Source organism: Rhinolophus sinicus, linkage group LG10, assembly GCF_036562045.2.
Source record: "Rhinolophus sinicus isolate RSC01 linkage group LG10, ASM3656204v1, whole genome shotgun sequence".
In the NCBI taxonomy this organism is placed as follows: domain Eukaryota; kingdom Metazoa; phylum Chordata; class Mammalia; order Chiroptera; family Rhinolophidae; genus Rhinolophus; species Rhinolophus sinicus.
Genome location: NC_133759.1, coordinates 12297649 through 12320245, shown reverse-complemented (window position 1 = coordinate 12320245; position 22597 = coordinate 12297649). Strand labels below are relative to the sequence as shown.

The 22597-nt window shown below is 45.7% G+C and overlaps 2 protein-coding genes across 2 annotated transcripts in view; both read left to right on the top strand.

Moving 5' to 3' along the window:
- The first annotated feature begins 3261 nt into the window (after positions 1-3261).
- The window catches only part of LOC109445311 (uncharacterized), a 33311-nt gene continuing 13975 nt past the window's right edge, over positions 3262-22597 (top strand). The window contains 5 exon segments of the mRNA XM_074312878.1: positions 3262-3464; positions 4002-4087; positions 5929-6079; positions 6672-6788; positions 8920-10444. Of these exon segments, the coding sequence (XP_074168979.1) occupies positions 4064-4087; positions 5929-6079; positions 6672-6788; positions 8920-10444 (1817 nt within the window). The 5' untranslated portion in view covers positions 3262-3464; positions 4002-4063.
- On the top strand, positions 13631-20196 carry ZNF620 (zinc finger protein 620). The gene is given in 4 exon segments (XM_074312577.1): positions 13631-13983; positions 14127-14331; positions 18075-18412; positions 18415-20196. Coding segments are annotated over 4 exon segments (1146 nt in total). The 5' UTR covers positions 13631-13811; the 3' UTR covers positions 18846-20196.

Sequence of the window (22597 nt, the reverse complement as noted above, 5' to 3'; positions counted from 1 at the left end):
CTTAATTGTGGATTAAAGTCTTGCTGGGGCCTGGATTATGAAGCAGATTGATTGTGGGATTGTTGATGTTCATTTGTCCCACATTGCCCATTCTCACGTAGTGTAAAGCCATCACACAACGTCATAACTAACGTTCTCGTTGGGAATCATATTTAGAACACGAAGTGTTTTTTTTTTTTTCTTATACACATGTTTCCCATAAATTTACAATTCTAACAGCTTTTGATGCTTGAGAGTTGAGTAAATTTTCTTGTAAAAATATACTAGGAAAAGACAAGTATACAAAAGCTGGTTTGTTGAACCTCAGTGGAATAACAGGGAGAGCTCCTTTTGCTGGTGGTATTACTAGGCAAGTGATAACAGTATAATTAATAGCTTTTGTGGCAGAGGAAATTTATGGGGGGTGCCTGCCCTTGTGTGTGGGGTGGGGAGTCGTCTAGAGAAATTGGGATCTTAGGCGGCAACCTAAAAGACTAAGGGGAAGGCTGGTATGAATCTCTCAAGAACACAGGACTAGACACAACGGAACAAGGAAGCAGATGTTAGCTATGGGGGTACTTAAGCCATTTAGTGTTGAAATGGAGTGAACATCAGATTGAGATCATTGTGCTTTTGGACTGAATCTTACCGAACAAGACGGAATGGGAAGGTTAGAGGTGGTATCAAGCTTGGCAGTATTCCTCACCTTGACAAAGGTCCCAACTGGTTAAGTGGCAGTGGTGATGCCGTTTAGCAGGCCTTGGTAGATAACCTAAAGCGATGTCTTACCGGTTTCTTGCTTTACTGCTGCTGCTTCTGTCCCCTTTTACTCTTGGATTCATTAATTTTTGATTTTCACTGACTACATCTAGTTTTTCCTCCAGTTAGCATTTATGAATGATAAACTTGGCTTACTTGTCTGAAAGTATTTTGCCCTTTTATGAACTATTTCTTAACAGCATTTCTGATAGCAAACGTATGATTTTTTCCCCCACACCAACCAATTTAATTCTGATACGACTACCCAGAGTTAGCATCGGACCTCACTTCAGATGCAAGTCTCAGGCCTCCCGTACTTCTGACTGACCAGCTATAAATTGGACTACCTCCTCAGGTTTGATAATTTATTAGGAAAGCTCATCACAGAACTGGGGAAAATGGGACTATTAACCAGTTTATTACAAAGGATAAAATTTAGCAACAGCCAAATAGAAGAGATGCATAGGGCAAGGTGTTAGGGAAGGGGCAGGGAACTTCCATGTCCTCCAGCTTGCCACCTGCTGAACCCAATTTGTTCACTAACCTGGAAGCTCTCTGAATGCCCTATGTCTTTAGGGGATTTTTTGGAGGTCCATTATATAGGCATAATTGATTAAATCACTGGCCATTGGTGATAAGCTCAATCTCCAGCCCCTCAGCAGTGGTGGGGGTGAAAGTTCCAATCCCATGGTTCCTCTGGTGACTGTCCCACCCTGAAGCTATCTAGGAGTCCCCAGCCAACAGTCATGCACATACAGAAAGACACTCAATACTCCGAGATTCCAAGGGTTTTAGAAGATTCCTGTCAGGAAATGGGGACAAAGACCAAAAAGACATATTTCTTATATGTCTATTACACCTTGTATCTGTGATGTTTTAGCTCTGGAATTCTAGAATCAAAATTATTTTCCTTTAGAACTGTAAGATATCCTCTAGCACCCTTACTTGCTCTTAAGTCTGGACTGTGGGAAAATGCAGGGACTGGAACCAGAATTTGTGGAGTTTGTTCCAGCCAACAGCCATTCATCCAGGAACAGGAGGGTGAGGAAAGGTTGAGATTAGTCTGGAATATTTTGAGTTTTAGGAACTGGTGGGATAGCCAATAATATACAGGCCTCTAGCTCAAAGCTATCTGCACAATGCCTGGCCCAAAGGAAGCGCTATTGCCATGATTATTATGTCGACTGGAGAAAGATACAGTGTTACTAGAGTGGTGTCATGCACTGCAAAGCAACGTTTTGGTGAACGACACAGCACATAGGACTGTGTGGTCCATAAGATTTTAATGGATCTGAAAAATTCCTCACCTAGTGGCACCCTAACTGTCCTAACTGTACATTGCAGCTCTGCATTATGTGTTAGTGTTGATGCTGGTGTAGACAAACTGTGCTGCCAGTCATGAAACTAGCACATACGAGTAATTACATGCAGTACATAGTGTTTGATAATAAATAACTTGCTACTTATTTGCTATACTTTCCATTGTTCTTTTACAGTGTATTTCCACTTAAAAAAAAGTTTACTGTAAAACAGTATTTCCTGTAGCCTCATACATCTTTGTACCATCTTGTGCTTCATTTACTCTTGTGTTTTGATGAATTACGTGTAGCCTGAGGGTACATGACTATAAAGTCTCAGTAGTGACAGCAGTGTCCTCGGCCTTCACATCCACTCACCACTCAGTCACGCGGAGCAACGTCCTGTCCTGCAAGCTCCTTTCGTGGCAAGTGCCCTGGACAGGCGTACGTTCTTTATCTCATACCGTATTTTCACTATACCTTTTGTTTGGATGTTTAGATAACACAAATACTGTTGCGTTACAATGCCACAGTATTCAGTGCAGTAACATGCTGTACAGGCTTGTAGCCTCCGAGCGGTTCCATACAGCCCCAGGGTGGAGCAGGCTGGACCACCTCGGTTTGCGTAAGTCATTCTGATGTTTGCATGATGACAAAATCACCTACAGTGCCTTTCTCAGAACATACCCCCATCATTAAGTGGTGCATGACTGCAATAGTAATGTCAGCAATAACAACACTTATTGTGACTTAGAATACAGAACCAGAAGTAATGACAAGTGCTTTTTACATGAATTGACTGATGGTTAATCCGTTGAATTTATGAGTTTAAAACTATTACCATTCTCAACTCAGAAAATGATCACAGAGTTTAAGTAACTTGTGCAAGGCCATACAGAGGATAAATGATGGAGTCAGGAGTTGAAGCCAGACCCCAGACTTCATGATTCTAGGTCACATCGCGGTGGAATCAGCTGGAGACGGGTTATAAATTCATTAGGTTAGGTAACCGCTAGTAAGCCTCCGAGTCAGAGCATCACAAGGAGTGTGATGTGGACTCTGTCTTTGAGGACCTGGTCGTCAACTTGGGTTGGTAAGCCATGGAGTGAATGACTGAGAAGAGCCCCGTCGATGGGGTCTGGCTTGGTAGAACCATGGAGATGGCCAGCCTCCCAGCTTCCTAGAGAGGCGCTGAGAGCTCCCTCCGCTCGTGCTTCCGCCTTGGCTGCGTTCCCAGTGCTGCCATCGCTCCGGAGTGAGCGGCAGGGATTAGGTGACCCCGCTCCCCCGGGTGGCCTGGCCCTCCCGGTCCCGGAGCTCGGGCGTCGGGGCCGCAGACGCCGCGAGGAGCCAGCGCCCACCTCCTGCCGGCCGAGGCGCGATCGACCTTCCTGCCGCGAAGAGCTGGCCTGACATCCCCGGCTCGCGGTACTCGGGGTGGGGGCCGGTGACGTTGCGAGTGGCCTGCATCCCGGGGAGGAGTGTCAAGTCTCCGTCAGTGTCGCCAACTGGACGTTGGGCGTCTTACCCTTTACCACTGGGGCCAGAACGCCACTTGCATTTTGTCCCGCAGCCGGCGGTTGGTCCAGGGCCACCTGTCACCCTACTATCTCCAGGAACTCGCGCTGGGTCTTGGCCTTGATCCCTGGAAGCATTCAGTGCAAACTGCTTAGTAACACATTCAGAGTGGGCCAGGGATTTTCTTAAACGCCACGAATTCACTGCAGTTCTTGACTTGATTCAAGAACTTTCTAGGAATTTCCAGCCTCACCAGGCAAATCTGTGGCGTGTACAAAGGGAGCAATTGCAGCATCCCATGAATCACTAGAGAGGGTGCATTGACAACAACCAGAATGTCGTAAAATGTTTCCAATGAGTGTGGCAAGAAGACTGAGGGCGCAAGAGGCGGCAAGTGTGGGAAACAAGACAGGGCGGGTCTCACCCTATGGTTCTCTTTCCTCTTAGCTCTGCAGGTTCTTGCTTTTGCAAAGAGAAAGGGCAGTGCATGAAGCCAGGGGTCATCAGCCATGCTCCAGACAGTGTGGCTCCAGGTGAGCTGAGCTCTCTTCCAGCTTTCCATATTCAGAGCAGATAGGAAAGGTCATTACAGGACCAGTGGCCTGACCTGGCCAGTCCCGGGCTTAGCTTGGCATCCATCAATAGCTGTGGCAAGGGAGTACATTAGGGCAGTTGATGGGGGAGAGTAAGTAAACTTGGGAGGATCAGGTTGGTTGAGAAAGAGGGACGTACCAGCTAAGAAATTCTAGAAAGTGAGACTACGTGCAAAGTGCAAGTATGGTGCACAGATGAGCAGCTTCGGCCTCACCAGGGGGCTTGTTAGAAAGGCACAAGCTCAGGCCCCACCCCAGATCTCCGGAGTCTACAGGTGTACAATATCTGGGGAGTTAATGGACAAGTTAAAATTTGGGTGTGCTAGTCTGCATGACAATACACAGAGGAAGACCACCTTCTGAGATTAAACAGGCAACTCCCACAGGAGGGGTTTCCCCTGCAGACCATGAAATTAGGGTTCAGTGAGGCCAAAATGGAGCATGCAGAGGATGTGGGTTGAGGAGGGAGGTGGGTTCTTGGAGGGATGCTGAGTGGGGCTGAAACCTGTGCCTCGAGCCCATTGCAAAGACTGCGGCGTAACCTCTGTAAGAGCCTGTATCCTTTGTTGGCACAAATTCACGCAGCACTGGCAGCAGTTGTCCCTCCAGAGTTTTCTTAGTGGTAGAGGATTTCCCTGAATTTCTCCCCAGTGCCCCAGTTCATGTAATGAGAAAGCTGGGTGTATCATGTAATGGATGTGTCATGTCATGAGAAAGCTCCATCCCAGACACGAGCAATATGTATTTGGCTGTTGCAAACATTGGACCATCCACTTCTGTTTCTGCACTTGAGCCACAATCACAAAGAGCAGGTAATTGACATGACAGACTGAGGGGGGGGGCTAGGGAACAGTGTGAGTCAGGGAGCGATGTTACAGAGGACCGCGTTATGTATGTGGTGAGTTCATTTGAAATTTTTGCTTCCTTATACAACATTGTAATAAATACTCAGACAAAGAGGACTCCCTTTTGTCTATTTGAAAGTGCTTAATATTGCAGATTCCCATCTAAAAAGCTTAATATTACTGATTCCCATCTAAAAAGGGGGATATTAATTCTGACTTCACAGGTGTGTTCTAATGATTGAGTAAATTCATATATAAAGAAGTCTAAATAGCCTGTGATGGTTTCCTTCTCCCTGGGGAACGTGGACATGGCCCCAGCAGGAGGCAGAAAGGAACACACCTGGTGAGGAGGGCAGCAGTGGCAGCCGGACTGAGCTTAGCTGATCGGGGGTGGGTCCAGGCTCAAGGTCAGAGGCTGCCATCCTGTTCCTGGGGTCATGTATGTTAGGAAAGGAGGAGGTGACACTGCACATTGCCTTCAAGGGACAACCAGCTTTCTGATAAGGCCAGATGGCAGAAGGAGGAAGAATCATCCAGAGTGAAAGGAGCTCTGTGGCCATGGAACTGTCCCTCTGTCTCTAGTAAAAGATGTGGAGGGAAGACCAGAGAGACGCTGAGGGGAGGGCCCTGATGGGGCTTCAGGTTGAATGGAGGCAGGGTGAAAGGCAGATAACTTGCTGTGGTCACTTTAGAAAACACGCCAGGAAGCTAGACCTGGAGTCAGACGGGTTGACGTGACCACCAAGCGGACAAAAGCAGGTTCTGGGCTGTGTGCTTGGGATGACACAACCGGCCCCCAGAGGTCGGCACATTGGAAATGGGAGTGCTGGCTGAGGGCTGCCCCTGACGGATGCCGTGTGGCTCTCCTTGCTAGTACAAACCTTCCTAGGTTCGTCCCTTTTCCTGAGTTCAGGCCCCTTCTCTGACCTTGCACAGGGCTTGAGCAAGAATCTGTTTCAGGAGTCAGTGACCTTTGAGGACGTGGCCGTGTACTTCACCCAGAATCAGTGGGCCAGCCTGGACCCTGTGCAGAGGGCCCTGTACAGGGAGGTGATGCTGGAGAATTATGCAAATGTGGCTTCCCTGGGTAAGCCCTCCTTCCTCTCTGAAACTCAGCTTCTGCCCTCTGAGCTCATGGCTTCCTCCTTAGCAGATCTGGAACCTCTAATACCAGTAGGATTGGTGCTCTATGAGCTGAGCTATGTAATCCCCAGTAATCCCCAGTTGCAAGAGTAGCTGACAGAGAAAGATCTGGGTTCACTTTGGTTTAAACAAGACGTCCTGCTCCCCTGTTTCCTGGTGGGGACTCTCCTGAGAGAGACTTTGCTCTGGGCACAGAGAGCTAAGAAGGTTCCCAGTGGCCCACTTTCATTCTTCTGCTCTTCCGGTTTCCTAGAGGAGACCTTGGTCCCATCTCCTCTGTGTGAGCATCTCCTAGGACCCCCATGTATACACCTCCAACGACGGTGGCCGCTTCCCGTCCTCTCAGATGGAGCTTGAACAAGCTCCCTCCTGAGCAAAACAATTTGAGCCTTCCTTAGCTCCCCAGATTCTCTCCACACTGACCTCATTTAATCTCTTGGGACGGCCACTTCTTTTTTCACCTGGCAAAACAGAGGGTGGACTGAGAACGGTCAGGATGGCCTCTCCTCAGCTTCCTGTTCCTTTTTCTCCTTCAGCAGCATTTCCATTCTCCAAACCAGACCTGATATTCCAGCTAGAGCGAGGGGAAGCACCCCGGGACCTGGATCCCTGGACACCCGGGGAAGCGGAGGCCCTGAGAAGTGTCTGCACAGGTAAGCAGGAGAACCCACCGTCGTCCTCTCCAGCTCGGCCTGTCTTTTAATGATTTAACATGAAAAAGCCTTTTCTTCTGTCATACTGCGGTTGTGGGGACGAAAATGGTCTCTCTCATTCAGAAAAGTGTCTCTCGCTAGAGCTTCAACTCCAAACTGTAGAAGAGCAGTCCAAATATTTCATTTTCTGTCATTTTTTGTAAAGCTAAAGGATTTCAAACACTGTAGTGAAAACAGGCTTCTGTTGGTCAGTTTAGGAATAAAATGACAATATAGTAAGAAGTCGTTTCCATAAGAACATTGCGTGTGTGTGTGTGTGTGTGTGTGTGTGTGTGTGTATGAAACTGTGTATGAGAATGGAATTTTTGTGTATTTCTAAACAGTGAATTTTAAATTAGCTTTTAGAATAAAGCCTGCTTCTTTATTGGGAATGAATGGTTTCCTTTTTTGAAAGATACTGAATTGAGATAAATGTGAAGAACCATCCAGAGATTTGGCATATAGCCTTTCTCATTCAGTGGCCTGTTCTCATACTTTCCCAATCCCTAATGCTATTCAGAACTTCTGTTAACTAATGGCTCGTTTCTCACTCACCCCCACTTCTATCTGAATTAGTGCCTTTAGGTTGACGCCAGCCCCTTAGGTCTCCTGGATGAAAAGCCTTTCCTGGCAGTCTGCCTGCAGTTGTGTTTCCCTTTGCTACAGCTGCACATTGTCTAGTTAGCCTTATGAAAACTTCAAACCAGCATTGTCCAATAGAACTTTCTACGGTGATGGAAGTGTTATACAACTGCACTGTCCAATGTGGTAGCCTGTAGCCACAGGTGCACTTGAAATGTGGCCAGTGCTACTGAGGAACTGAGTTTTGAAATTTGTTCCATTTTAATTAAATAGCTACATGTAGCTAGTGGCCACCTATGCAACAGTGCAGCTTTGCACAATTAAAAGAACAGCCTCTAACTGCCTTTTTTAGTTTCTAGAGCAGTGATTTCAAACTCTAGGATCATTAGTCACTTGCGAGGCTGGGGAAAGCAGACTGCTGGGCACCACCTCCAGAGAGGCTAACTCAGCAGCACTGGGGCGGGGCCCAAGCATCTGCATTTCTGACAAGTTCCCAGGTAATAATGGTCCTGGGACCACACTTTGAGGACCATTGTTCTGGAGAATCTTCAACCCTGGGTTGCAGCTCTTCAGTGAGTTGTGCTCAGCCTTTAAAAATTAGACTAGACTGTAGACTGTAGACTTAAGTGAAATAGACCAAAATAGTATAAAATCTGTCTTAAATGCATCACTCTTATTAGGGGCAGTTTTGTGAAACTTCTGTTACTGTTTCAGGTTTATGTGTATGAGTGTGTATGTAAGATTGTGTGTATTGGGTCAGGATCTATGTAAGTCACAGTCAAAAAGCTTGAGAAACACTAAGCTAGAAGTTTCATTTGTCAGATGCTTGAAAAGGCAAAAAAGGTTTCTGTGTCGTAGTGCCACCAAGTGAGAGCACAAATCTCCCTCCAAACCCCCCAATTGCCGTCTCCAGTCCTGGGTCTTCACCAGGCATGTCTTTTTTCCTTTCAGAGGTAACTGTCTCTCCCAGAGTAGTTCATGGGTTTAACATAGGGGTCCTTTTATGAACCCTTCACAACCAGCAGTGTAACAAACGATTTTCTCCCCAGTTGGGCTTCTGTAACATTTCTTTGGAGGTTACAGACTGTTGTGAAGTAGTTGGACCATTTCCTGCCTTGACTGGGCTTGGGATCCACGGTTGCAGACAGCGTCTCCCAGCCCTCTGGACACTGCTGACCCAGCTCTCTCTCCTCCAGTTTAGAGACCTCCTGCCTCACCTTCAGCTCCCTCAGCTTTTCTTCATCACTGCCCCCTCTGATGACTTTTCCACCCCATTTCCATTTTTCTGTATCTATTTGTCTCAGTTAACAGCTTCTGCTGTCTGCACTGTTTGTGTCATCCTATGGCATTGCTTGCCTTCTCCACCTCCAATATTTTTACTTTCCCTTCAGGGCACCCTCACGTGGCTCTTACTCGCTCCAAAAACTGTCCTGGGCAAGCTAATACTGCTTCTTCCCTTGCCCTTCTAATGTAAGGAAGTGCCTCTGATGTTTTCTTTTTATTGTGCTAGGGGGTAAAACCAAGACTGAGAATGAGGAGCCAATGCTGAAGCTGAACATTCCTAAAGAACCAGAGTGTGCCAGGCTGACAGCAGAGATGCTGCTGATGGAGGCTGCCCAGCACCCTCACTTGAAAGGCAGCTTCGAGAAGCCACTGCTGTGTGACACGGGGAAGAGAAACTCAAAGAAAGGAGATTTCACAGACTCGACAGTCCAGGATCATAAACGCTCTACCATCGAAAGAGAAGGGATAGCCAGGAAGTTGGAAGGCAGCAGTGGTGTCGGCACACGTCTCATTACAAAGCAGGGCCTCCCTAGAGAACAGGTGCGTTATAAATGCGGTGAGTGTGGCAGGTATTTCAACCAACATTCAGACCTTCATCAGCATCAGGGAATTCACACTGGTGAGAAGCCCTACAAATGCAAAGAATGTGGGAAAGCCTTCAGGTATAACTCCAAACTGTCGCGGCACCAGAAAATCCACACCGGGGAGAAACCGTACTTGTGTGAGGAATGCGGACAAGCCTTCAGTCAAAACTCCCACCTCCTTCAGCATCAGAAACTCCATGGTGGGGAGAAGCCCTATGACTGTAAGGACTGTGGAAAAACCTTCAGCTACAACTCAAAACTTATTCAGCACCAGCGAATCCACACTGGGGAGAAACCCTTTAAATGTAAGGACTGTGGGAAGGCTTTCAGGTGTAGTTATGACTGCATCATCCATGAGCGAATTCACACTGGGGAGAAGCCCTACGAATGCAAGGACTGTGGGAAAAGTTTCAGTTCGAATTCAGTCCTGACTCAGCATCAGAGGATCCACACAGGGGAGAAGCCTTATGAATGCCAGGAGTGTGGGAAGGCGTTCAATCAGAAAATCACCCTGGTTCAGCATCAGCGAGTTCACACTGGGGAGAAACCTTATGAATGTAAGGAGTGCGGCAAGGCCTTCCGCCGGAGTTCAGTATTTCTCCAGCACCAGCGGTTTCACACCGGGGAAAAACTCTATAAATGCAACGAATGTTGGAAAACATTCAGCTGTAGCTCCCGCTTTATCGTACATCAGAGGATCCACACCGGGGAGAAGCCTTATGAATGCCAGGAGTGTGGGAAGGCGTTCAATCAGAAAATCACCCTGGTTCAGCATCAGCGAGTTCACACTGGGGAGAAACCTTATGAGTGCAAGGTGTGTGGGAAAATCTTCAAATGGAGTGCAAGTTTCATTCAGCATCAGAAGTTGCATACCGGGAAGAAACCTGCCCAAGTCACCAGGCCATCAGCAGTTAAGCCCCACTCTCCTCCTTCAGTCCCCTCCTTTCTGCCTCCCCAGCATGTGTGCCCTGCTCCAGCCATGCCCGGGTCTCCCCCGTCTTCTCCACATGCAGTGCTGTGTCCTCTCTCTGTGCCTGTCTTCATGCTGTTCCCCTCCTCTGAAATGGCCGGGTCTTCACCTGGCCAAATAGTGCATTTCTTTCAGGATCTTGCTTCTCCTGGGAAGTCATCCCCTCGTAGCCTGACCCCTTTGTCTCACTCCCCGTGAGCTCCCTCGTGTTCTCAACTCCCAGTGCATCTACAGTTACCAGTTTCCACTGGCTCCTGATCATGTCTTTATCGAGACTCCTCTGGTCTTGTGTAAGTCATCCTTGTTTCTCAAGTCCATCTTCAGTTCTCCCACTTAAGGACCACGTTGGTTACTCTCTTCTATCCCCTGGGTAGGAAATGATAGTATTTTTCCTTTACAGTGTCCAGTTTTGAACTAACCATCAGTCTGTTCCTGCCTTCTGGGGCTACTAGAGTTAGAAATTTGGATTTTACGAGTATGGCATTATAATGAGATAGGCTATTGTAATTTGAGAAATAGAGGGAATACAAAGCCCATGGGAGGAAGAAATCAGAGAAAATATCCAATGTTTGTTTTCAGGATTTAAGGAGGGCCATTTGGTGGGCTAAGAGTGAAGCTCCCTGTGAGAAATCTGAGCCTTGAATTTTTTATTACCTTGATAATGACCATTCGGAGGATCCTATGTAACTAAGCAATAGACCAAGAAAATAATCAGTGAAAAGAATATGATTGGAAGGGAATGTGGTTTTTCTGTTTGGGTTCCTTTGCTATTTCCACTCATATCATTGTTTAATTTTAGTGCCCACTCAAATAAATAGGTACAAAAAGTGACTTGGGCTTGTGCACTTTAGGATAGGTGCCTGGGTGCAGAAACTTACAAATTCTACACGGGGTGAACATGGTGCCCTCACACTGGTGAGCTCTAGAGGGAACAAGAGAAACCCAACAACGACTCATGGAGCCCCTGCCTCAGAAGAGTCCATTCCTGATCAGGTACCATGCATGCCCGTGGACACGTCCTCACAACTGTTTCGCGTCCCCTGTGATTAAATCTGAATTTGTGAGTGGTGGAACCTTTTCATTAACTTTATATAATGAACTACTTAGGCAACACCAAGAAGAGTTTAAAGGACGCTAATTGTACCAGATGTTATGATCTCAATGGTTTGGCCGTACTTTCCGTCTAGTGGTTACAGATTCTGACCTTTCTTGAAATCAGTTTCAGGAAAGTGTAGCAACATGGGGAAGTATTTAAATAATGATGTGGGGATACGGTATTCAGAAAATGATATGTACACTGTTATAACACCATAAAATTTTATCTGCAAGTGAGGGCACAGAAAGATATTTTGGTTTTGGTTTGGTCAGGTTTAGTGAAATATACTATATAAACAGTAAAATTTACCCTATTAAAGAATACTTTGGTGAGTTTTGACAATGAATACAGTTGTGTAACTAAGATATAGAAAATTTGCATTACCCCCAAAATTTCCCTCAACACAGTGAGAAATTTAAATCCGTGAGATGTTGGGGATTTTTCTTTTTCTTCACTTCTTGATCAGGTTTGTGCAATACACAGAATTCAGGAGAATAAAAGGCAAAAACAAAACTTACTTAGCTTCCAGACTATGTGAACATCCCTCAGCCAGAATCATGCTAAGAAAAACGGTCAAATACGGAAAATCACAATGACCGTGGTTTCTTTGTCATATTTCTGACACACACATCTACCACATGACTGAACATCTTTATGTGAGGGTGTGCTCCAGTGAAAGAAGAATGAGGAAGACACTGTGTCCAGAAAAACATGGGTTCATTGTGGGAAAACAGTGCAGACTCAGGACAATGGTTGTGTAGTGTAGCAGGGCTGGAATCTCGTGTCCTCATACCAAGGAGAGTTTGTGAAAAATTTAGGCTATCATGAAGTCAAGTAGTGGAAAACAGAAAGGCAACTAGGAATTTTTTTTTAAAGTTGTACAATAAAGGGAATGCAATCTTAGTATAGCATTTGGCTCTGCAGGGAGCAGTGCTTATACCATATAGGAAAACGTCTTTCCAGGTTGTTAGAAAAACTGGAGGTAGAGAGATTGTTCAGAGACATCTGGGCACTGACTCGCTTTCCCCTGGTGCCCACCACCACGATCACTGCTGTCACCTAACTGATCCTGGGTTTATATCACGGACCAAAAGGGCCCAGAATTTAAACATTCCTTTACACATAAGTATACATTTGTGTGTGTATATATGTGTAAATTCTTATTAGCTCACCTTGAGTATAAGAGCTTGGTTCACAAAATATGAGCTCCCATCCAGAGGACCCACTGCAGTATCCTATGTGGGCAACATGAGCAGCTGCTGTCTGGTGTGCTGGCACCAAGTAGACTGCTGAGAGGCTGCGTTTGCTCCTGCTCTCTGCGGTTGTCTCATTTCCAATACGATTTTGTAAAACTTCTCTAAATCTTACCCAACCATATGTAAGTGTTGCATTAAGTTTTCTCAGGTCATTTGTCATTTATAGCAGGGGAAATTCTGCATTGTGTGCATTAGTTTCATATTTCTTTTGTCTATTCTTTTTTTGCATAAAGGTTCAGATAAATGGACATTAAATATACAGAGGGTGCCAACAAACTGTATACATATTTTAAGAAAGGAAAAAACTATTAAAATTGTAATACTCGAATACATGTTTGACTTTTGCAATTACAAGAGGTGCTCAAGGTGGTTACCATCAGCGTCCAGATAGATACTTCTGATTACAACGAACTACTGCTTGAGCAAGGTAGACCAAAGTGTTCAGTTATATACAAATTTTTGGCACTCCCGGTGTGTATGTTTGTAGGATCTAAGTGTGTTATATATAACATCTTCCTAAGAAAACACTGAATGAAGATGATTACTCAGCCATATTGTAATTAAAGAAACGATCTTGTGTTACTACACACGCACCGGTACAGGGTGGGAAAGGGCCCATAAGGCTAAATGTTAATGGCTGTTAATGATTCCCTAAACTTATGGGAGCTCCTGCTGTATCTTCAAAAGCAAATAACAATCAGAAAACAAAACAAACTCGCAAGCACTTATATGCCAGACATCACTGTAAATACTTTGCCAAGCCATTAACTCATTTAATTAACCCTTTGAGGTTGGTACCACCATCAAACCCATTTAACATACAAGGAAACAGGCAAACTTGTGCTGGCCACACAGCTAATAAGGGGTGCACAGCCGGGTTTCTGGACCTCGGTAGTCGGTACTCTCCACCGGTACCCATTCGGCCGCTGAAGTGATGGTCCCTCCGCTTCTAATCCTCCCACTGCGGGGCAGACACAGGACCCACGCAGCCGTGGCTGTGAAGGAACTGTCCCTCTTCCCCAGTCCCTGGAAGGGCAGCCCGTAGTGGCAAACGCCGGAGAACCCCGGATATTTCCTAGGACCGGAACCATCCTGTGGCCTAAGCTGGCCGGCCGACATCCCCCAGAGGCGTTACCAGGTGCGAGCCCTGCATGACGCAGGGGAAAGGCCGGGAACCACCTGTCTGCGCAACGAGGGGCGGCTGCGGCTGGGATGCGGAACCATAGAGACGGGCGGCGTCCCAGGTTGCTGGGGCGGGGAAATGACGCACTTCCGGCCGAGCCGGCGCGGCGCTTTCTCAGGCGAGAACCGCCTGTTCCCACGCGTGCCACGCGCCTACGCCGCGCGCTTCGCGGTGGCCTCGGGTCGCAGCTCCCGGGCCCGGGTAACAGATTTGCTCTCCCGGGGCACAGTGCCGGGTTTTCTACCCTTTGTGGCGGGACGGAGAGGGGTCCAGGGCGGGCCGAAGACGTTTGTACAGTGCCTGGCGGCATCAGTCTTACTCACGCCTCTTTATTTTCTCTGCAGTGTCACTTCTCAGAACCCCAAGAGCAGTGTGTGAAGCGGCGACGCCAGCCATGCTCCAGGCCACTCGGCGCCCGGTGAGCCAGCGTCCTCCCAGCTTCTGTTGGCCGCCAGCCTTTTGCTGCCCAGAGAGAGCCGGTGTCGGCTCTGCATCCAGACCCCGACTTGTCCAGGCCAGTGACGCCCATCGTGAATCTGACACTGTTGGGTGTGTTTGGGGAAGGGGAGGCGATGAGCGGGGAGTGGAGAGATGAGAAGGCCTAAAGGAAGATAATCCGGGTGGGGGACAAAGTGAGCGAGTGCGGGGGTATTGATGGGGATAGATTTGGCGATTGAGGCTGAAAAGTAGAAATCTGCATCACTGCGTACAAATGAAGGCCCCTTTCAGCCCGTCCACAAGACTGGAGAAGTCTTTCCTTGGATAAAGTGTGCCATTGAAAAAAAAATTACTAGAATTGCTTTATTCAAGGAAAGACTGCTCCAGTGCCTTGTTTTATGTAATTTTGTCTTATTCTGATTCAGGCAGAAGGAAAAGTCTGATTCCTGTGACACCATGTCGATGAGAAATGGGTTTCCCCTCAGCATTTGAAGAACGTTTCTCCTTTTACTTTTGTTGCGTAGTCTGCTGCCATCTGGACTTCCCAGTTTTCATGTGTGTGTTGTTTTTCCTTCTTGGAAAGACTTTAGGGTCTTTTTTATGTTCTCGTTTTTCTGAGACGTACCAGTGATGTACTTTTGTGTAAAGTATTTTTCATTCATTGTCCTAAGTACTTTGTGGATCCTCCCTCCTCCCTGGTGCTTTTAAATAGATGGAATATTTTACCAAGTTCTGAAAAGCAGTGCACACTTAAAAAATCCTGAGCTCATCCTTGGTTCTGTGGTGTGAATTGGCCTTCTTCTGGGGTGCTTCTCCCTCTGCCAGCAGATAAGATTCAGCTTTCTCAGTGTCAGTTGTAATGGAAAATAAATAAAGACGCCGCTTTCTCTGCTCTTTTAGTTACCATCCATCCTTTTCCTGCCTTCTAAGATTCTGTTAACTTCTCTAGTCTGCTCTGACTCTTCTCTTGGGCCATTATGTTACTGTCATTTTAGTGGGGTCAGGGAGGGAGTGGAGATCAGTATAAAAGTGCCGTGGGCCATGTTTATACAGATGCCCCCTGTGCATGTGCACACAAGACCCAGGTAGGGGAAAGGAGCCAGAGGGCACGGCGGAGTCAACGCAGAGATCCTCAGGAGAAGGAAGGGCTGTTTGCTGGGGATGACCACAAACGGGTGCAGTGAGTCTTGGGCTCCCCTGTTGATGAGGGCAGTGCTGACTGAGGTCTGGCCCCTGAGCTGGGGGAAGGCACTGGGTAGCTGTCCTTAGCAATACCACCAGACCCAGTAGGCCTCTGCCCCGATAGTTAGGCTCCACTGCCATCACACAGGCATGAGCAGGAAGCTGTATCAGGAGTCAGTGACCCTTGAGGACGTGGCCGTGTACTTCACTCAGAATGAATGGGTCATCCTGGACCCTGTGCAGAGGGCCCTGTTCAGGGAAGTGATGCTGGAGAATTATGCAAATGTGGCTTCCCTGGGTAAGACGTCTTCTCCCTGCTGTTGTCTGCGTGTGCCCTTTGAGCATCCTTGCTTTCTTCCCAAGACCTTGTGCGGTCTCTAATAATCCTCATGGGCAGTCACTCTGAAAGCTGAGCTCCCTGAAGACTCCTGGGTGCAGAGAGCCCTGGGTTCCCAGATTTTGAAATCAGCTGTCCCTCCAGCCGTGGGAGGGGCTCTGCCCCAAGCGTGCAGGGAAATGAAGAGCTCTTATGAGCTCAGCAGCGCCCTTTGTGCCCCCGTCTTCCAAAGGGCACAATCTTCTCTGAAGAAGATTTGGGACTCTTTCACGTGAGTGAGGGATTATTCCAGTATTCTCCCCCTGTCGGAATTTTCTGTCTTCTAACATGGCACACGCTGACTTCACTTCGTCTCTCCCTACCTTGCTTAGCAGAGAAAGATAAAGAGGACTGAGAGGGGACCCTGCTTCATGAGTCCCTTTACCTTTTTGTTCCTGTTTCTTTCTCTATGGGCAGGTTTCCATTTACCACACCTGTTCTGGTCTCTCAGCCGTAACAGGGGGATCTGCCATGGCGTCTCGATCCCTGCAAACCTCTGGGCAGGGATAACCTCAGAGGTATCTGTCCAGGTGAGCACGAGACCCTGTCAGCTGCCTTTTCTGCTTAGCCTGCTTGTTTGTGTTCACATTTCAATGTGTAAGAAGTGTGTCTTCTCTTGTGAGACTCTTTTCATTCCTGTGGAATCATTACATGTGATTCTCTTGAGTTCATGGTGGTAGTCTCCCTCAAATGAAGAAGGGGCAGTTTCTTCCAAGAAAGGCATGGCTGCAGGGTTTCTTTGCATGTTCCTCTGTGCCTTTCCACCTCACCACCTGCCAAGGGACACTGTCTGACTTGCAGCTCTTAGAGCATGACAATTCTTTTCATCTCTGTCATTTGGAAACATTTTTGCATCAGTTTGTTTTTGCAAAGATGAAGACGCCAACCACCTTACGAAGAAAATAGGCTTCTGGGGGCCTGTCTGGCCATCCACATACTCGTATAGTACATTGTTTGTGCGGAAAATGGAATCGCAAGTTCCTAAGCACTGATTTAAGAAATAAAAAAAATTTTCATTTTTATAATAGGAATTTTCACACATATGCAGACACTAGCACAACACACCCCATGGCCCCTCATCTCTCCAGCCACCTGTCTCCTGCCGTTCTTGTTTCATGGACACTTAATAGTTTTTTTAAAAGATGAACTTTCAAAGCAAAACTTGATGTAAACGAAAGGTGAATGGCTTCCTCATTTTGAAAGTATTGCTATGAGAACTGAAAATAACAACATAGTGTATTTTTTTGCCTTTGTTATTCTGCTTCATTCCCTCTCTGCCTGGCAAAATTTCCTGTGCACTTCAGACTTTACAGAGAATGTCCATGCACAGTTCTCTTCCCATCTCCGCCCCCGCCTTGTGTTAGAGCTCTGCCCTTCTGGATATGACCCCAGGATTTCAGGCTATCTGGGCAAAAAAAATTTTGAAGCAGTTTGCTTATAAATACATGAGGTTTTGCCCTGGCCCAGCGCTGAAGGTTATATTTGCCTGCAAAAGGCCTCAATAGTGAAGGCAGAATAGCCTTCAGTTTTCCCTTTTTAGTTTAGGATTTCACATTCCATAGTGTCCTGTTAAACTGTATACACATCCTGTGTGGTGTTTTAGGGAAAAAGTCCAGAATCTTACCTGGTCCTCTCTGGGACTATGTCCCTTCTTGGGAGGGTTCTTCACATGTCCAGTGCCCTTTACCTTACAGACAAGCCTCCACGTCTTCCCCTTTCCTTCTGGATTCTGTGCTGTTTGCTCTGCCTGGTCCCCTGGGCCAGCCGCCTGGGAGCCTGCTGCTTTAGTAGAGCCAACCTGATGACAGATCAGGTCTCTTTTCAAAGACGATGACGTGGATAGTGTTTAAAAATAAACAGCTCTTAAGGAATTTCAGCCTGTGGGACCCTTTGCAGCGCTTGAGCTGCTTGACTTTCCCCTTCTTCTCCAGTCTCAGTGGTCTTCCTCTCACCTAGGGTGTCTGTTCCACACTTCTGTATGTCTAGGCTTTTATCCATCCCATTGACTTGGGAGACAGCTCTCGGTCTTTTGCCCTAGTTAACAGTCTGCTGTTTCCCAGTCTTCACTCCTTATGGGAATGCGTCCTGGCCTCACTTGCCTCTCTCCCATAGAGTCTTCATTTCACCTGTGGGGCTCTGTTGCCGGGTGATATTTGGTAGCCATTCTGTGGACATATTGGAAATATCCACATACTTGGCAAATCAGGGCCACTTGATCCTGTTTTGCCTTTAGCACGAGTATTTTCTTACCACAGGATCAGGGGCTGACACTTGTGTTTTCTTTTGGTAATATCAGGGGTGAGACCAGAACTGAGAAGGAAGAATCAACTCCAAAGAAACACATTTCCAAAGAATCAGAGTCCCACAGACTGACATCGGAAGGGCTGCTGGGGAGCGTTCCCCAGCACCATGACCTTGGGAGCAGCCTAGAGCGGCAGCACAGTCAATGGATAGTTAAAGAGATAGAGCCGAAGAGGAAAGATTTCTCAGATGGGTCAGCCTGGCATCGTGAGGCCTGCACCGTTGAGAGCAGGGAGAGGTGTGAGAAATTAGGAAAAAACGTCAGTGTCAGCACACAACTCACTATGAATCAGACAATTCCTGGTGGTCAGATGTCTTATGACTGTGGAAAATGTGATACTTCAGTCGAATGGCAGATTTCCACCGACATCAGACATGTCACACTAGTGGAAATTCTTTTGACTGCAAAGAATGTGGAAAAGACTTCAGATATAACTCATTATTTATTTGGCGTCAGATCATTCACACTGGAAAGAAACCGTTTAAATGTAAAGAGTGTGGGAAAGGCTTAAGTTCAGACACGGCCTTGATTCAGCATCAGAGAATCCACACTGGAGAAAAGCCCTATAAATGTAAGGAGTGTGGCAAGGCCTTCAGCAGCAGCTCCGTCTTCCTCCAGCACCAAAGGTTCCACACTGGGGAGAAACTCTATGAATGTAACGAGTGTTGGAAAACTTTCAGTTGTAGCTCAAGCTTTATTGTCCATCAGCAGATGCACACTGGGGAGAAGCCCCGTGATGATTCAGACTCTCAGCTTACATCATGAAACCCTATTTCTCTAAGCCCGCGTTTCCCCAACATGAACTCTCTTTACAGTTAGAAAAGACAAAAGATAAACCCCAAAACTTTCAAACATGAAAAAAAACGTAAGTTTCCAGATGGGAAGGATCCACTGAGTGCCCAGCAAAGATGGATTTGGAGAAAACCAACATCAAAGAGATGCCAGTGATCAAAACACCAGGTTTGAAGAAGAAATCATAAAAAGTTTCTAGAGAGAGAAAACAAAAGGTCAGGAATAAGAATGACATTAGAGTTCTCAACAGTAGTCTTGGAAATTAGATGACGATGGTGTATGCCTTCTAAGGGAAAATGGTTTCCACCCAGAATTCAATACCCTCAAGTGTAAGTATAGAATAAGGGCATTGCACACCCTTTGGATCTTAAAACTTTATCTCTCATGCATCCTTTCTCAGATACACAATACTAAACAAGGGGTAAACCAGGAAAGAAAAAGACACATGGACACCTTATTACAATCTCAATATTAGATAGACGTCTCCTAAACCCTAAAATGGAGGGACCTTGTCCATGTGGAGCCATCTGCATCTTGAAGGACATTGCTAACAGGATGCAAACTTTGAGAGACCTACCTCGGGTGCAGTACCCACCCACACTACTTGTTACTCTACAGTTAACTTCACTACTCATTTGCAATCTGTGCCTTTGCAGAAGCTGGGGTGTGTGTACTCTGAGTCAGATGAAAAGCCCTGTTTGTCTTAAATTTATCCATCATTGCTGTACCTGACCTCACAGCAGGAGCCATTTCCTTGCAAGTTCATCTAATTATTTTTTATAATCATGAAAGAAGCTGCCATTATTTTCTGTTACCTGTAGAAAAGAGAGAAGATGTAAATATGTTCTGTTTTAGCATCCACTTTAGCAGGCAGCTTGACTGCCCACTGCAGGAAGAGGGTAGTGGTTAATGATACGGAGCCAGGCCGACTGGCATGTACCCAGGTGTGTGACTGGTTAGGTTACAGAAACTACTAATTTCCTTATATCTGTAAAATAGAGATGACGATCTACCTCATAGGTCTGTGTAGAGGATTAACTGCACTAATACATGGAGAAGTGCTTAGAGCAGTGACTGGAGCTTAACAAAAGTGTTATTTATTATTTTAGTGCCATTGATAAGTTTTGACCTATGTGTATACCAGTGAAACAATCACCACAATCAAGATAATAAGCAGAGCCATAACCCCCAAAACTTGGCTGCTGCACCTTTGTAATACCCCCTCCTGGCTCCCCACAGGCAACCATTAATCTGCTTTCTGTTACTTTGGATTAGATTTCCTTTTCTAGGATTTTGTATAATAAATGTTATCACACTGTCTTTCCTTCTCCTCTTTGGTATCTTTCACTCAGCATAATTATTTTGAGATTCATACCTTAATGGGGCATTCCTTTTCTTGCTGAGTAGTATTCCACTATAGATATATCACAACTTGTTTGTCCATTCTCCTTCTGATGGTCATTGGGTTCTTTCCAGGTTCTGGTTATTACAGATAGAACTGCTGCGAACATTTGTGTCCAAGCCTTTGTAAGTGTGTATGCTTGTATTGATCTTGGTAAACACCAGCAGTGGAATGGCTAGGTCAACTTTTTAAGAATCTCCAAAACTGGTCTATGTAGTTGTGCCATTTTCCATTCCCACCGGCATTGTATGAGAGTTCCCCTTCTCATACAGCTCTGTCTACACTTGATGGCCGTCTTTAATTTCAGCTATTCTAATAAGCGTGTAATGCTATCTTATTGAGGTTTTAATTTGCATTTCCCTAATGACTAATGCTGAGCATAGTTTCATGTGCATAGTTGCTTTCCACTATATCGTTGGTAAAGTGTTCATATTTTCTGCCTATGTTTTAATTGGGTTTCCTTTTTATTGATCTTTGAGAGGTCTTTATGTATTATAGATACAAGTCCTTTTTCATATATGTGATTTCCAAATATTCTCTCCCGTCTTGTGGTTTGTCTTCACTCTCTTAAGAGTATCTTTTGAAGAGCAGATTCTAATATCGATGAAGTCCAGTTTATCAGTTTGTCCTTTTATGGATTGTGCTTTTAGTGTCATATTTAAAAAATCTTAACCAAGTTTACAAAGGCTTTTTCTTATTTTTCTTTCTAAAAGTTTTATAGTTTTAGATTTTACATTTAGGTCTATCATCTGTTTTGAGTTACATTTTGTATAGGGTATGAGGTATGGATCTAAGTTCCTTCCTCCCTCTTTCCTTTTCTCCCTCCTTTTAAAATGGGTAACATATTGTAGCACCATTTTTTGAAAACATTATTTCTTCTCCACTGATTTACCTTTGCGCCATTGTTTTAAATCAGTTGTCTATATATAGAGAGTGTGCCAAAAAAAAAATGTATACACATTTTAAGAAAGGAAAAAACTATTAAAAGTATAATAACATATACTGATAACAAAAGATGAATACAAGTCACGTTTGACTTCTGCAATTACAAGAGATGCTCAAAGTGGTTACCATCAGTGTAATTGTAATACAGTTTTTTCCTTTCTTAAAATGTATATACATTTTTTTGGCACTCTCTGCTATATATATCCCCATAGATGTGCGCCCATCTCTATAGATTCATGGTAGGTATTTGATAAGTTTAGAGAAAGGGCATTATGCAAGTGGAAGTTGTTATGCTACTGTTTTTGGAAATCTAATTCTCCTCTAAAGCAATCACTTTGCATCAATGTTACAATAAAAATACCATAGGTCTTATCAAATGGACTGTTTCTGTGGTAGGTAAAGTCTTGGGGTTAGGCAGCCTCCACAGTGGTCCCGATGATTCTCATCCTGGCATTCGTGCCCTAGTGCATCGTGTCCAGCACTGAATCATGACTGGCCTTTGATGAGAGTATATTGACGTACATGACTTCCAAAGCTAGATCATAAAGAACACTGCAGCTAGCCTTGGCTTCTTGAGTCACTTACCTTGGGTGGACGCCTGTTACCACGTTGTGAGGACACTCAGGCACGTGCAGATACCCATGTGTGAAGGGACCGAGGTTTCACACCAATAGCCAGTACCAACTTGCCAGCCAGTGAGCGAGCTACCTTGGAGGGAGAGGTCCTCCAGCCTCACGCAAGCCTTCAGATGAGTGCAGCTCCACGTGACGCCTGACAGAAAGCTCATAAGAGATCCCAAGCCAGTAGCATCCAGCCAGGCCACTCCTGGATTCCTGATGCACAGAAACTTTGAGCGATAATAAATGTGTATTGTTCTCAGTCATAAAGTTTTGGGGTGATTTGTTATGCAACCATAGATTCCTAATGTACTCTTGATAGGACTTTATGCTATAGTTTCTCAGTAACTATGTCTGATTCCTGTGAAAGGAGTAACAAAACTCCCTTGCTAGACCCAGATATCCAGGGTCATTCTATCTTCTAGCAGTGGGAGGCCAATTTCCTATTATAACTCTGAAGTGCTTGGTGAGTCGGAGCCGTATATCTGGAACTGTGTCCAGCAGACACATCAGACTGGCCAAAGTAAAAGTCTGTCCATGTTGGCAACCACTCTGGCAAGAAGGGGTCACTGGAGTAAGATTACTGCTGACCCAGTGATTTTCAGAAGCATGGTGGTATGTCTCTTGCTAATTGGATCTAGTGGGTGGGAGTATCATTGATTAGCCGACTTTCAAGGGCATTTGTCACTGGTTGGCTCATGTTCAGAAACTTGGGGCTGCCATTGAATTGCTAACTTAAGAAGCATAGTTACTGGGAGTCA